Below are 14,699 nucleotides of genomic sequence, written 5' to 3' on the forward strand. Positions count from 1 at the left end.
ATAAACATAGTCCTTTTTCACCCCCCAGGATTAATGGAACACCTTGTTAGTGGTGTATCAAAGGAAGCAAACATAAAATAAATGTGCAAGGATGTGTGACTTCATCAGCCAACATGAAATCATCATCAGATGCATCTGCTGCTGTCTGGGTGACATATACAGATAGGTCTAAAGTGACCCATGTGTTTGGGGAAGCCACAGAAGGTGCCCTCTGATTTTGCTACGTGGTAGGACAGAGGTCAGAGGTCTGAGCTCCCTGGGCAGTCCCACAGCCACCACTGAGCAAGGTTAATCAAAAATTGGCTAAATGCAGTGTCTGTCTCCAGTGCTGATTTTGCTCCAAGGAGCTTCTGCTACCAAAGAAACTGGCAGAAATTTTAGTGGGACTTGAGACACCCAACTCTGGGTGCAAACAGGCGCAACGCTCATTGTCTGAGCAGGGTTTTTTTGCCAGTCAAGACGTGTGCCTCAGGAGGGAGCCAGAAAGCCCCCTGCAGAGGGTGTCCATGTGGTTTGCCACCATCTATCACATCAGAGTCATCTTGGAGCACGACGTTTCTTCCTCGCCCATTCATATGCCTCACGCTGGACGTCCAATGGGCCGGGCAAGGCGGTTAGTGCAGGGGAAGAGCGACCGTGAAAGCTAGGTGAGCGTGGGGGCTGCCATACTGTGCCATCAGGCTGCTGAACGAGCAGGAGTTTTTGACAGTGGTGGTTTTCCCACTCATCCTTGAGGGAGCTGGGCCAGAGCTGCTGGGTGAGGCTGGCCAGGGACCCCGCGGGGCGGTGGGCGGCGTGCAACATGCCCTCCCCATGGGTGCTGAGGCTCCCACTGGCAACCCTGTCAACCGAAGATAAAAGCACCAACCCCTCCCTTCTGCTCTGTAACCATCTATGAATCGTTTTATCCTTTTCCTGAAATACTTTGCATTTATTTCTTTTTTTACTTTCCATATGCAAAAGCCCTTTTAAAATCCATGAGAGTTTGCAGTCTAAAAATAGTTATCGCTGTGCATCTCTGCCTCTAGCTCTGCAAAGCACCATTTGCATGGCTCCCGAAGAGACTACCGGGAAGAAGAGTGTTTTCTCAGCAGATGTAAAGGCAACATCTTTTTTTTTTTTAACAAATATTACACAAAACATATCCTCCTGTAGCTTTTGGACACCATAAGATTTTTCTGTTTTCAGGACTCTGCCCTGCTGCTGTAGAAACCCTCCAGTCCTGTAGGATCTTTTTGTCCATAGTCTAGCATCACTCTTTGGCAGCTCACCACTGGAGAAGAGCAATTACGTGGGTGAAATATTGCATATCTTTTGGTTGTTGGGATGGGGTTTTTCCTCAAAAAATACCCATTTGATTTGACTGAAACAATACTTAAATTTGTGTGAAATCTTGTTTCAGCTGTGGAATAAATGAAGAAAAATTACTATTTCAGTGCTTCGATTTTGGAGCAATGTGGTATCTTACAATTTGTGCGGTTTTCTCCAATAACTGGGGTTTTTTAGGAAAAGACATTAACTGAACGTTTTCAGTTAAACTGAAAAAAAGAGAAACATATTTATTCAGTGTGTTCTTTTCTGTTGTTTTGAAAATAATTAAAGATTAGATAATTCCTGGAAGGAGTTTGGCAAACTTGTCATTGACTCTTCAAGGTTTTGAGACTGTCAAAAAGAGAGCAAAATGATCCATCTACATAAGGAAAAAAAAGTCTCCTCATCTCTTTCCTCTATAAAAATTACTAGGGCTGTGATACATTCCCAATAGTAAAATTAAAGACTTATTTGTGAGACTGTGTGCAAGGCCTGGATTTAGACCCTCTAATATATAAGGATATTAAGCAGTTCTCCTTTGCTATAGTCAGCAGGATTTTCTCACAGCTTTTGGCCTAAAAGGGAGAAAATATTTCCAGGTGGTTACAGCAAAGGCCAGGAGTGGTGAGTGAGGCTTTGCCTCCAGGTGCTCCCAGCTTTGCTGCATGGTTTTGGACAAACCAGCCTGAAAGCAGTGAAAAAGTATAAATAAGATGAAACAGTGTGTGATAAATACAGTAATTATTCTTAACCTTGTTAGCCCCAGCAGCAAAAAGTGCTCCAGCAAACAGCAGAAGAATGGGGGTGGAAGACCCCCTCAAATACAGAGAGGCAATCGCCTACAGAGACGACGGTCATGGTGGCTGGGAGTAGCCAAAGCAAAGCAGGATTTGCAGGTAGAGTTAATATCAATGTAGTTGAAAGAGTCAGACAAGTTTTCCAGGAGGTTTTGCGTGCCCAAGGCTTGACTCTTTTTCCTGACTATATCGGATGATCTAATAAAAGATATTACTTTTCCCTACAAATCCTGTCTCCTTTATACTTTCAGAGCATCGCATTTCCAAAGAGCCTACCACAGCCGCAGCGTAGATAAAGCAGCCATCAAGGGTTGCGATGAGCACTTTTTCATGTCCTCCTTTTTTTTTTTTTTTTTTGGTCCTTTTTCTTGATGTTCACATTTAACCGCTTCTTTGGTTTCCCTTGATGTTCTGGATGTTTTGGTCTGATCCCTGGCCTTGTTCTGCTGTTCAGCTTCAAAGTGTGAGGTTACTTCGGGAGGAGAGAGCCTCGAGCGCAGCCGCCCAGGATTTGGCAGGAGAACCCCTTTGAATTTGCAGCACGGCTTTGCTGGCAGCTTGCAGGTGCTGGCTTAGTTTGCTAAACCAGCCCGAGTACAAAAACTTACTGCAACACATAACTGCAACAGACCAGGACTTTATTAATCTGTTTTCTCCATGCTTTTGGGTAAAAACCCATGAGAATTGGGGGGGGGCAGGTTTCTTAGCCGACATCAGGGAGCAAGAGCTGGTGGGAGTTTTGTGGGGTTCAGCTGTGGCTCAGCCTGGAGAGGCTGGACTCCCTGGTCTCAACTTCAGTTTGTGTTTTGCAGATCAGCATTTGGCATTTTAGTGACACAGACCCCCTCACCGGGGGGTCCTTGGTTTCCCTGTTAGTTATCAGCAGTATAAATGTGTAGAGGGGCTTACAGGGGAGGTCCTTGTCCTGAAGACCTCACAGCTGAAAGGGAGGACAAGAGATACCTTCTATTAAGTAGAAGGAAAGTGAGGGAGCACAGACAAAAATAAAAGCCACAGGAGCATCACTTAAATGAGAGAGATGCGCAGCTGCCTTGTTTTATCTCTTCTTTTGTCTATTGTTTAGGCAGAGGTGTACATCCAAGGGGCGTATGCAAGGGGCACATTCTTTCTTCTTTCTGGAGGAAGTATTTTTGCAAAAGAAAATTAAAAGAAATACAATGGCTTTTCAGATGCAGATCAGCAGAAGTAAAATGGTTTTCCACTCCACCTGGAAAACACAACCAAGAGGGATTTGAAAAGTAACGGGATATTTGCTATCATTTTTTGTCCCTTCCCTGCTTTTGGCAGGCGTGAGAGGTCACTTTAGCCAATCTTTAACACCCTTCTGCATGGAACATTGATTCTTCTGCTTTCTGCTGGCTGCTCTCACTACAAAATGGCTGCTGGCTTTATTTTACCATCCAGGTACAAACATCCAAATTTGTAGGGTCTTGGACACCGAGATCAGTTCCTCTTTACTAACCCCGTCTCTCCTTGCCCCTCGCTCTTTTTCCAGCTGACCGCACCCCAACAACTTGTCTTCATGGCCCGTCCATGCAGCTTTCACTAGCTTTCAGCTGGCTATTGAAATAAATGAGCATATGAGATAAAATGATCCAAGTCGTGTTACACTGCACACTTGTCCAAATCTCAGGCAGAGAAGGCATCTCCATTACTGTTATAAGAAATTCACACTGCCATCCAGTTCGCCAGCAGATTCCCTATCATTTGTTACGTCTTTTTGACAGTTGAGCATCAATTTAGAAATGCCCTGCAATGAACTCGGAGTGAAGCATCACTCAAGGTCAAGCGAAGGAGGACGCGTTGCAGTGCTGAGCCAGTCTTAACGAACAGCTGCCGATCTGAGCAGGGTGGATGTAGATGTAGACCCTTCCCAATTCTCCTCCTCGCTGGCAAGTCAGAAGTAAATGGTCTTGAGTGCTAAGGGATTCGTCTTCTGTTGTGCAAAACACCAGGAGAAATACTAGCCAGTGTCGGCTACAGAGTGCAAAATCTCATTAATGATGTGAATAACCTGATTTCTTACTGTCTGCTTATGGGGGCTGAGGCCACTGCGGGGAGATCTGCAGCTGAGCTGGGGATGAGCCATCCCTTCTCACGAGGGCTGTCTGATGCCGCGGGAGAGGTTGGACATATACCGTAGTAAAGGATTGGAGGTGGATACACCTTATTTACAGCAAGGCCAGGCAGCTCTTCATAGCGTTGTGCTTTGGCAATGTAAACAGCCTTGGAGTCTGTTACACTGGAGGCCTCGTTTTGGGGAGGCTGAATGAGAGTCCTCCTTTTGACAGATACCAGCACAAGTGATTGTGGCTCAATAACATTTATAATGAGCAAAAACTCGGCCCAAACCAATAATAGAGGTGTTCTTGCCACTTCATGAAAAGTTGGAAACAATTAGCAGAGCCAAAAGTTAAAGGAAAAAAAAAAAAGTGGGTAATAGTTGGGATACACTAAAACCATGTTGTTGAAGGCCCCAGAAGACTATCTGGGAGGTAACGTTTCATGCTGGTTACAACCAGAACAACCAGAAACAACCAGCTTAGAGGAAAAGCAAAGGAACAGTGAGCAACATACAAGTGGAGTAAAGAGGAAGTTGGTGGTGATGAGTAAAAAGCAGAGGTTAGGATCTGTGGAAGATTAATAATTTTCCAGAGGATCTGGAGCACTCTGTGGAAGAGGCATTCTTTCCCTGGCAAATTAAAGAAAAAATATTGAGTCCTAATAACAGTGTCAGTCCATTATCAGATAGAGGTAGTAGGTTTTGGCAATAATATGGAACTGTTCGTTGAGTATTTTTGTTCTCGTACTCATGAGGGGTAAAATGATGCAGTCACACCACCATACAATGATGATGGTAAGCATGTAAAAATATTTTCCATTTCCACCATAACTCTGAGTATGAGCATGCATTCAGTAGCGGCTTCAGGTGGGACTGCAACCTCAGCTGTCTGCCGCAACGCCTTGGGGACAACTGAAGAGTTTGTTAGTCAGCACCAGAACTGCTGGCCTTTTGAGAAATGATGAAGAGATGCTGATTCCAGCCCAGGTTGTAAGAGCAGTTGAAGAGTGGACTTTCAGACTGGCATCTCCTGGAGAGCCACAGCATGGGCCTCCAGGAGCAGTAACTCCTTGGGCACACCAGCTTTTTATACCCAAGTGCACATCAGGTTATTACCAAAAGCATTAGGCAGCTGCTACCAAAGCGTGATGTTTTCAAAATCATGACATTTGGACAACTCACTTTACGAGCTAAAACAAAAATGAGGGTGGACAAAGAAGACTTAGAACTATGATTTTCTTTATGTTTTGGAATATTTGGGATGCTCCAGAGGATTGAAAGATGCAAATACTGTATGATTTTTTTAAAAGGGTGCATGAGATGATGTCCCAGTTGATTGTAGGCTCTTTGGCCTGATACTGATCCCAGACAAACTAATTGCACAGCTGATGCCAGTTTCAATTGATAGAGTACTAAAAGAGAATCATGGAGTTATTACCAGGCAACACCTTGCCAAATTATGGTTTTGATGAGATGAAAAGTTTGGTTGATGAGGATATTGCAGATATTCAGGGCGTTACACAACATTATATTGCAAAGAGTGATTTAAAAAATGCAAGTATATTTGTACTGAGGAAATTGTCATGATGCAGCTGAATTTCTGGAGGGATGCTTTGTGAAACTGTTCACAGCCTATGTTTTTAATACTTTTATCGGTGAAAGAAAGCATACAGTCATTGCTCACAGCTTGCGAGCGGTGCAGAGGTAGCAGTGAGTGAGGAAGATGAGAGGCGACAGACTCCGCTGAAGGCAGTGCAGCATTACCGTGTGTTGAGGCACAGAGAACATCGGCTCTACTTGGTTTCAGCCACTGGGGAACGGACACTGAGGAAGGCTTTTGGAGGACGCGGTGGCTTTCCAGCTGAGTGCTGGTGCACAGCATGCCCAAAAGGGCTGGCGTGGTCTTTGGATGTACAGATGCATAGGTGGGTGTAGAGACTCTGCTTTTAGCATGAGCCCGGCATCTCGGGAGGGTCGGTGTTGAGCTTAGCAAAGAGAAGACGGAGAAATGACTTCACCACTGACTTATAAGTACGTAACAAGTGACAAGCATTTACCATTTCTTTTCCAAAGATTTTATAAAACCGAGTCAAAGGAAGTCGAAATGCAGACTTGAAATAAGGTGTATGTTTCTGTATGTTGACGTGCTGTCACGAGCCAAGGGTAGAAGCTGCTTCACCGGGAGATGACGACGAGTTGTACTGTGTTTCACCCGCTGATGCTGTCTGGTGCGAGGAGGATTTAGTCTGGGGAGGTGCTGCGCCGTGCGGCAGGTCAGACCGAGAGATCGGATCCTGGCTTTTGTCATCAGCACAGCCGGTGGCCACCATGCCGTTCAACTATTTATTAGAAATCGGGGTGCTCCGCAGAGAGAGCTGTGACAAGCTACGCCAAGGAAGCACTTGTTACAACGTACTGATGCCCAGAATAACGACGAAGTCTTAAAGCTTGGATCGATAAACAAAGACCTGCCACCTCTTACGTGTGTCCTGCTCAGTCACTGCTTAGCATCTTAGCAAGACCAGCCTTCCCCAGCATGCCAAGTCCCCTGTAGCACCCCCGCCTCGCCCTTTAGCCCCCTCAGAGATCTCACTCTTCTTTCACTCGCTGCAGGCCAGGTTAACTTTGCCACGTCCAGTGTCTTTTCTGAGTCGCTGGCACTTGCAGAAAGTAAAGGCTGTGGAAACTTCTTCCTAATGGGCAGGAGCATTACGGCTTTCTGCTAAATCATAACAAGCGTTACTTTGACATTGGCGTCTTTCCCATTGGTTGCAGTAGGCACAGATCCCTGTCGGTGTTGTCAGTGGATACGTGCATAAGCATGCAAAGAATCCGCTGTTGGTTTCTAGGATCTTGTTAACTCTCTCGAGACCACATCAAAGTCAAAGAAACACAAAGCAAATAAGCTAGTAGGTTTAAATGATTTTTCGTACTCGCAGTCGGGAGCCACAGGCTCTTACAAAGTTACGTTTGCTGCAGGATTTGAGGGAAACAGTTCCTCTTATCTCTTGACAAAGAGAATATTTGCAGAGCCATAAGAGGAACACAGAAACAAAACCGAAGCCTTGAGTCTCTGCCTCGTGCTGCCCTCTTTGTGGCTTCCTTTAGGCTTTGGTTAATGCAGCAGCCCAAGAAGCCTGGCTTTGCAAGTACCATCTGGTGTTTGAAAGGCTGATATTATTTGTACCAGCAGCAAACTGATGTACGATGGCTTTCCGAGTGCTCAGAGTCCTCCAGTCACTAGAACGATAACAAAATCATAGAATTGTGTGCTCAAAACATTACTGCTTTTATGAAGATAGAAGTATTTACAAGCTTCAGACAGGTTTTAGTATCTTCATATTTCTCACTGGTAATGAGAAAGCATTTTATCAGCAGAATACAGTTAAAGTAGAGCTGTACTTCATCTGCTGGGGACACAACAGGTTAAACAGTTTCCTGTTGTCCTCTAGCTGTGCCGCATCCCTTTGGAAGAACATAGGTAAATACGTCTTTGGATAACCTTTAGTGAAATTACTTACTGTGGGTAAAATACCACCCTGCCGTGAGATCAGGTCCAAAAAATTAGAGTTTTTTGATGCATAATATTCTGTTCCCTTTCAGGCCCCACATTGTTCCACATAATTACAGGTAATAGTACCAAGTATGACTGAGAGCCATCAGGTCATCAACAGTGATTTTTGCTAATAGAATCAAAACAGCAAGTGCAAACTTCATAGACTGCTTTGAGCCCAGCTTCATGGGGACCAAAGAAGTCTAAAGCTCCCGGGTACCGCTGATGCTTCAGCAGCTATGTCCTCAGTGAGCTTGCTGAACAAAAAGCAACACATTTAGACGGGGCGGGGAAAGGATACTTCACAAGTATCTCAGGTTTCCCAAGTATCACTCAACTTTCCTCCAAATCCAGGTATCGGGCGTCTTTCAGGCAGTAGTACAGCCGCCCACTATAGCCCCTTCCATCCTTGCTGTCCCCTCGCAGGAGATCCAGGGTCGCACAGGAGATGCTGGTTAACCGCAGTAACTGCCACCCGAGCGGGAGTTTTTGCTGACCTGGGCACAGAGTTTCTGACGCTGCTCGTGATCCGCCTTCGCCATCCTCTTTCTTGGACACCTGCTTAATCGGAGAGTAACCTGTGCAAGGGTGTTCCTAGTTTAATCGTGGTTTAATCTGTTTTGCCAGACAGCAAACACACACAGAGTGAAGGAAAAGGGTCTCAAAATACAATCCTATCCTTCAGCCCATCCACACGGAAAAAAAATAATTTTTCTTTTTCCCCACGTACACTTTCCTCTGTATAAAAATGGGGAAAAAAGCCAAACCCTTTTTTTGCCACACCTTCTTACGAATATCCAGTGTACTAAGATGTTACCCATGGTTATTTTTCTCTGTTCTTCCATGTAGGAACTTTAATTTTTTGATTGCTGCTATATGCTAAATACACAGCTCTCATTACAGGAAGGCCACAGAACATGTTGGTGGGACTATTAAACTTGATTGCCCTTCTGAGTTTTTCAGAATTGAAACATTTTCTAAAACCACCTGGCGACACTTAAAAGTGGGGTTTTTTCCTACAGAAAAAAAGAATCCATGCTCTCCTGCTCACACACTTTGGCAGCGTGACTGTGTCGTAGCTACACTACCGAGACAGTGCCCTGGTCTGGCAATAAGCAGTGAAATCACTGTAGAAATTAAACAGGTACAAGTCACTTGAAATCCTGACTTTTGCCTAACGCATCACCTCCTAACCTCCTATGGCAAAGTGTGATATATCACACGGAACAGGAGTTAATACACGGATGGCTCATCTTTACGGAGAAGTCAGTGTGGGGTGAAAGGATATAGGAATTTATTACCCATGCTAGGCACTTTGCATGACTTCTGTATGCAGACTACTGGGTGTAACACTGCTTAGCCTGTAGTAAAGGGTCTGTTTTGCGCAGAGTAAAGGTGTCTTGCACCGTCTGCCTAGCCAGGGGCATAGTTACTGCACAGTGTGAATGCCCAGGAAAGGGTGCAAAACGTCTGTAAATCCTACCTTGAGACGTTCTTGGTGATTTCAGTGCTTGCTTTCAGGTTGCCAGCTTAAGACAAAGCCTCCCAAAACCCACGTTTCTCCAGGTGTAAAGGCAAAACGCCAAGAAATAAAAAAAAAAAAGAAGGAACACTGAAATATTTTTGCTGGATTTTATAGCTGAAGCTAAGATTCTCTCTGACTATTTTACAAAAACAACCCATGCAAAATGTGAGCGCAATAAGGTACCTTAAAGACGATGCTTATTTAGTCTTGCACAAGTCAGTCGTAACGTTGGGTTAATATCTGTTTAATTCTCCTATGGTGTTCCAGGCTCAGGAGAAAAGCACTGTATCTCAAAAATACTCCAGAGTTAATCAGGGATGTGGCAGCATCTGCTTAAGAGAGACCCGTAATTGAATCATCCCTAATTAACCTATCACCTCAGCAGAAGGGAAGAGGATGTTGGTACCACTACTGAAATGGATGAGAGTGATGGGAATGGGAAGGAGGGAGGATGAAGGAAAGAGAAATAAAGCAATTTGCCTAACACCTAGTTTTATAACAAGTTTGCGAGGAGGGGGGGAAATTACAGTATATGAATCATTAAATCTGTTCAGTATAGTTAATCAGTCTGTAGTTTCAACAACATTTGAGCATGTTTACATGTTAATCAGTGCATGACTTGGGTCCAAGAAATGTTTTCTCCTTTGCATGGTTTGGGCTGTTTACAGTATTTACAGGTTTTTTCCTTATTATCATAACTGCTGACCTAATTTGTATTCGCAATAATTATAATTTCAAACTAGAAAAAAAAAAACTTGGAGAACTAGTGGGCAGAAAATAAAAGGAATGATGTCAGAGATCTCGACATAGGAAATACAACATCCGTCGTATATTTATTGAATGAAATGACTGCACAAATCAAAATGAGAAGTATTTCCTATTTGAAATAAATCTCACAGACGTACAGAACAGATCCTGAAGAACGCTGCTTGATTTAATATTGTTGTTCTATTTTGTGCTAGATAGCTAATATACAGTAATTGCAATTTGTTTCATGCAGTGCCCTGCCAGACTGTTTTAGATTATTTGAAGACTGTACTTCAGCATCACAACCAGCTTATGGTACCACAGCCAACAGACCATCCGACTGAGGTAGTATACAGTGAAGACAAGCTACATCTCTTTATGTTTGACAATACGTTGAAAACATGTAGGCAAATAAATCAGTAGGCGCTGGAAGAATATATTTAGTACTAGAAATATGTAAAATCTATTATTAAACTGTTGTTCTTAGGTACAGTGATCCCCCAGATGATGGAGGCGGCTTACCACTAGTATAATCTAGAATGACTTTGCTGAGCAGCGCGTAACTGCCTCCATCAGTACTGGCTGCACTTGCCTTGCTTTGGGTAATTTTTCTCCCACCTTTCCTCAGAAACATCACTTTTGTGGGTGGACTTTAGGCTGGGGCTAGCACGGTGAGAACTGTAGCTGGGTGATTGATGGTGGCTGCATGCAGCGGCTGCTGGTGCTCAGGGGCTGCAGCCCGTGCGTGGGGGGTACCGACATGTCATGCGTATGGACACAGGCACACACGTGTACGAAGTCAGTATAGCTCTAATGCAGCCCCGAGGTGGTTAACACTAAAATAGAAGTTTTCTTCATTTTGCAGACGGACCCAAATATAGACTTCTGCAAGTCTTTGGAGTGCTCTTGCTTTTCAGAAAGCATCCCAAACAAAATGTTGAGTGTTGACAATTTTATACTTGATACGGAGTTTGAGGATTTGTGTAATTATGTTCTGTTTAGAAGCGCTGCAGTGAAAAAGCAGGAAATTTAAGTCCTCCCCTTCTCTAGAATGTAGATGTATAGATTTATCTATCAGTTCTAGTGTAACTCACATTAATTTTGCTCCAGTGTGTTTCTATCCAGGCTTGTAAAAATGCCTCAAATGAAATGGTTTTGTTGAGACTTCCCTAGTTCAGACTGACTGTATCTGAGGCTCTTGCTATGCATGTTTTAGTGTATGTAGTGTATACATGTCATTACCCAGTATTCCCACAAACAAAATCAGAAGAGGGAAGACTTAGGTCGAGTCTGACCTCCCCTTGCGTGTAAATGATACATAGTGCAAGCCTCACGTAGTCCAACTCGCCATAGTTTCGATGAGGATGCTTTGCAGCAGTTCAGGATGTGTGTCACTGTGCTCCTCCATGCAGTTTTACCACGTGCAAATTGATATATACATGTATGTATTTGTATTTATGTGTATCATTAGCTGTTATCACTCAAATATATTCCAAGGATTCATTTTCCTTTTTTTAATGCTCTTTTGCTTAACTAAAATTTTCAAGCACTGTGAAAACTGAGGCTGTTCTCTAACGTCCCACATGGAATAGGTTGTCATGGTGTGACAGAATTTTTTATTTAATTAAACACAGAGATGCTAATCTTTTATTCATAAGCTTAATCATGTACAAATACAAGCATGAATGCGTTTGTACTTTGGTTCTTCCTTCAGGGTCTGCTTATTTCATTTCTGGAAGGTTTTCTGTTTGTTTTAGTTTAATGACTGCTGGACACACCAAAGTGCATCATATATTTGCTGAGAATCTTTTGCCCAGAAGTGCTTTACTTTCAGAGGAAGTAATTAAAGTGTATCTGTAGCAGGAGCCCACTAATTGTTTAACAGAGTAGCATAACACTATCATCTCATGCCTTTGGAGAAGAACGAGGAAAAATATCCTAAATTTCAGGGGGAATAAGAGAGAAATATAATAAAATTGGGGCTGAGGAAATTACGCAAAATTTATTGCCTTTTCCTCAGTTAATAGTAATGTGAGTTCTCAGGAAATTTAGATATCGGGCCTTTCTGCACCTTATTTCCATCAGTGCAATACATTTAAACACGGAGGTGGCTTTTAGGATAGTTTGCTACTTAGCAAAGCCACACATGAGCATCCATCCCTAACACACATGAGCAAGCCTGGAGCCTTACCCTGTGCCGGTACTGACTTGCATCGCATTGCTCCTGCCTTCCAGGGCTCAAAAGCAAGGCAGTGCCTACGGAGCTAGCTGCAGCTTGTACTTTGCACCGGTGTTGGTAAGAAAGGTCCTTGCTTCACTAGAGGGTGTTTTTTTTTTAAATAGGGAAAAAAGTAGGTTTCAGGAATCTAAGGTAGGAAAATAAGTAGTTTTATATAAAAGGAGTGCTGAGCTAGCTGCTGAAAAAAAATTAGTACCAATGTGGGGATCAGATGGTGGTGTGTATTACCTCCGTGATGGAACACGCCAAGGAAATACTAGTGTCAGCTCCCACCGAGACAGAGTGGTCACAGTTGCTTCAGCATAAGAGCTTTCCATGCGGCCTCCCTGCTCTTCCTCCTTCCCCAGCCCCTTTGCCACGCTGGCAGAGCATGAGGAGCTGGGCTGGATGGAGGGTGATGCTCTTTCCAGGGCAAAGCTGCTCAGATGTATTATTGGCATCCCAGGGGCACATGTATCTGGCAAAAATTAAAGCAGCTCCTTGCACCATGAGCGGATGGGGAGGAACTGGCCCTGGCCCTTTTGCCATGGTGGGAGCAGACAGGTGAAGCGCAAAGAGAAAGTCTCGGATTATGGACAAGAGTGGGACTGTAGGTGAAGGGTCTTTCTCCTAGGGATTACAAGCTTGGATTTACAAGCTGAAGGGTTGAGATGTTTGGGGGAAAGGATAGGGGCCCATCAGACAGACAAAGCCTGTCTCCTCCTTTCTATTTTGACTTCCTTTGCAGCGTTCTGGATTTGCTTGTAGCTGCCGTTGCCAGCGGTTTGCACCAATCCAGCCAGGATTGCACCAAGGCAAACAAGTAGCAGAAAGTCACACAGTCTCAGCTCCCAGTGATGCTAACCCCCCTGGGAGCTGGTGGTACTCTAAGTCAGTCGTACAAACAGATTCTCCAAGGACCCCCCATTACAGTCTTCACTAAATTCAACCTTCCACGTATCAAACTTGCAAAAAAAAAATTAAAAGCAAATACATGAGGAAAAACTTTGAAGATGCTCCCAAGCTGTCTCCCAGGATGCTATAATACAGATATGAAAGGAGGCAAAGGTAGTCCTTAAAATAGTTTTCAGATACCAAAGATCTGGAAGTGAGGAGAACTTTGCAACAGTGGCCCACAAGTGCGGCGTACAGGTGATTGCCTCTGTTGAGCATCGGACCCTTGTTTTTCTTGTTCACTGTGAATTCCCATCAAAGCTGGGGGGTCTACGAAGCTTTAACTAATTGGGACCTCAGGTTTATGTGTTTTAATAAAGCAGTGTAGCTGTAGAAGTGAATGAGCCTCGAGGTGGGTGTGGGTTAAGGGTTGGGGGTTTTGTGTACTTCAGTTATTTCAAGTATGTTAACAGGACCATCTTATGTTAATTGGGTAATCCTGAGGTATAGCATTTTATGGGCAACAAGAATTAAATACAATTTAGGTGCAGTTGAGTAAAGAGGGCTTCTAAATGTGTGTGCATTACAGGAATTCCCATAATTAGTCCCACGTTATTCATTTAATGTTGGACTATCGAAGCACACAAATTATGAAGGTTAAAAGCAAAATTTCTTTCCAGCTGACATGGTGGCATTTCTGTAAAGCTGTAATTTAAGTTAATATGGCATTCATTAATAATAATGAAGCTTTTCGTTTTCATAGTTCTTTTACTTATTTTCTTTATATTTTTCACAGTAACATAACTGCTGTCAAGTTTCAAGTGTGTTCTACAGAAGTAATAAATTTATTACAAAAATAGACCAAAAGAGTCACCTCTGAAGTAAACTGTCAGCTGTGATGAAATGATCCATTTGATCACGTTCTTCAAAGACCCTTTTTACGCATTTTAACAGATTAAGAGGAAAGGTTATAATACTCAAATAGCATACCCAGACACTGGTTCTTAACTCTTTTTAACCTGCTTGTTGAAGTGGAAATTATCAATAGCCACCTCCCAAAACATATTCCTTGTACCTCGCCAAATTTGAGTTCTAGGAAAAGGAAATGTAATTTTAAAAGTACTCATTCTCAGTAAGAGCAATTACGCGTTCACTTCGGGATGTGTTTCGCTGTCAGTATCGCAGCTAGTTAGAAAGCGTATTTTTTTAATGCAACTGACATCTTTACTTATTTGCCTTGTAAAATAAGCAACGGAAATATTTCACTTTTTCAGGGGAGCAAGCAGTTGCTGAACAACTACCCTGTCTACATCACTAGTAAACAGTGGGATGAGGCTGTAAATTCTTCCAAGAAAGATGGACGACGGCTGCTTCGCTATCTCATCAGATTTGTTTTCACAACCGATGAGCTTAAGTACTCATGCGGCCTTGGAAAAAGGAAAAGGTCAGTGCAGTCAGGAGAGACAGGTCCTGAAAGACGTCCTCTGGATCCAGTAAAAGTAACATGTCTCAGAGGTACTGCATCTTTTCGCTCAGTGTCCACCATATGTGATCTCATTTCACCACATTGG

The 14,699-nt window shown here is 43.4% G+C and overlaps 1 protein-coding gene across 1 annotated transcript in view; it reads left to right on the forward strand.

Annotated features, from left to right (window-relative positions):
* BEND4 (BEN domain containing 4) overlaps positions 1 to 14,699 on the forward strand; it is a gene marked incomplete at its 3' end in the record, with an annotated part of 29,442 nt that overhangs the window by 11,371 nt on the left and 3,372 nt on the right. The window contains exons 3-4 of the mRNA XM_081999235.1: positions 10,270 to 10,361; positions 14,403 to 14,643. Of these exons, the coding sequence (XP_081855361.1) occupies positions 10,270 to 10,361; positions 14,403 to 14,643 (333 nt within the window). The remainder of the gene's footprint in view (positions 1 to 10,269; positions 10,362 to 14,402; positions 14,644 to 14,699) is intronic.

The sequence above is a fragment of the Phaethon aethereus genome (genome assembly GCF_964289735.1).
Source record: "Phaethon aethereus genome assembly, chromosome: 4".
Taxonomy (NCBI): Eukaryota; Metazoa; Chordata; class Aves; order Phaethontiformes; family Phaethontidae; genus Phaethon; species Phaethon aethereus.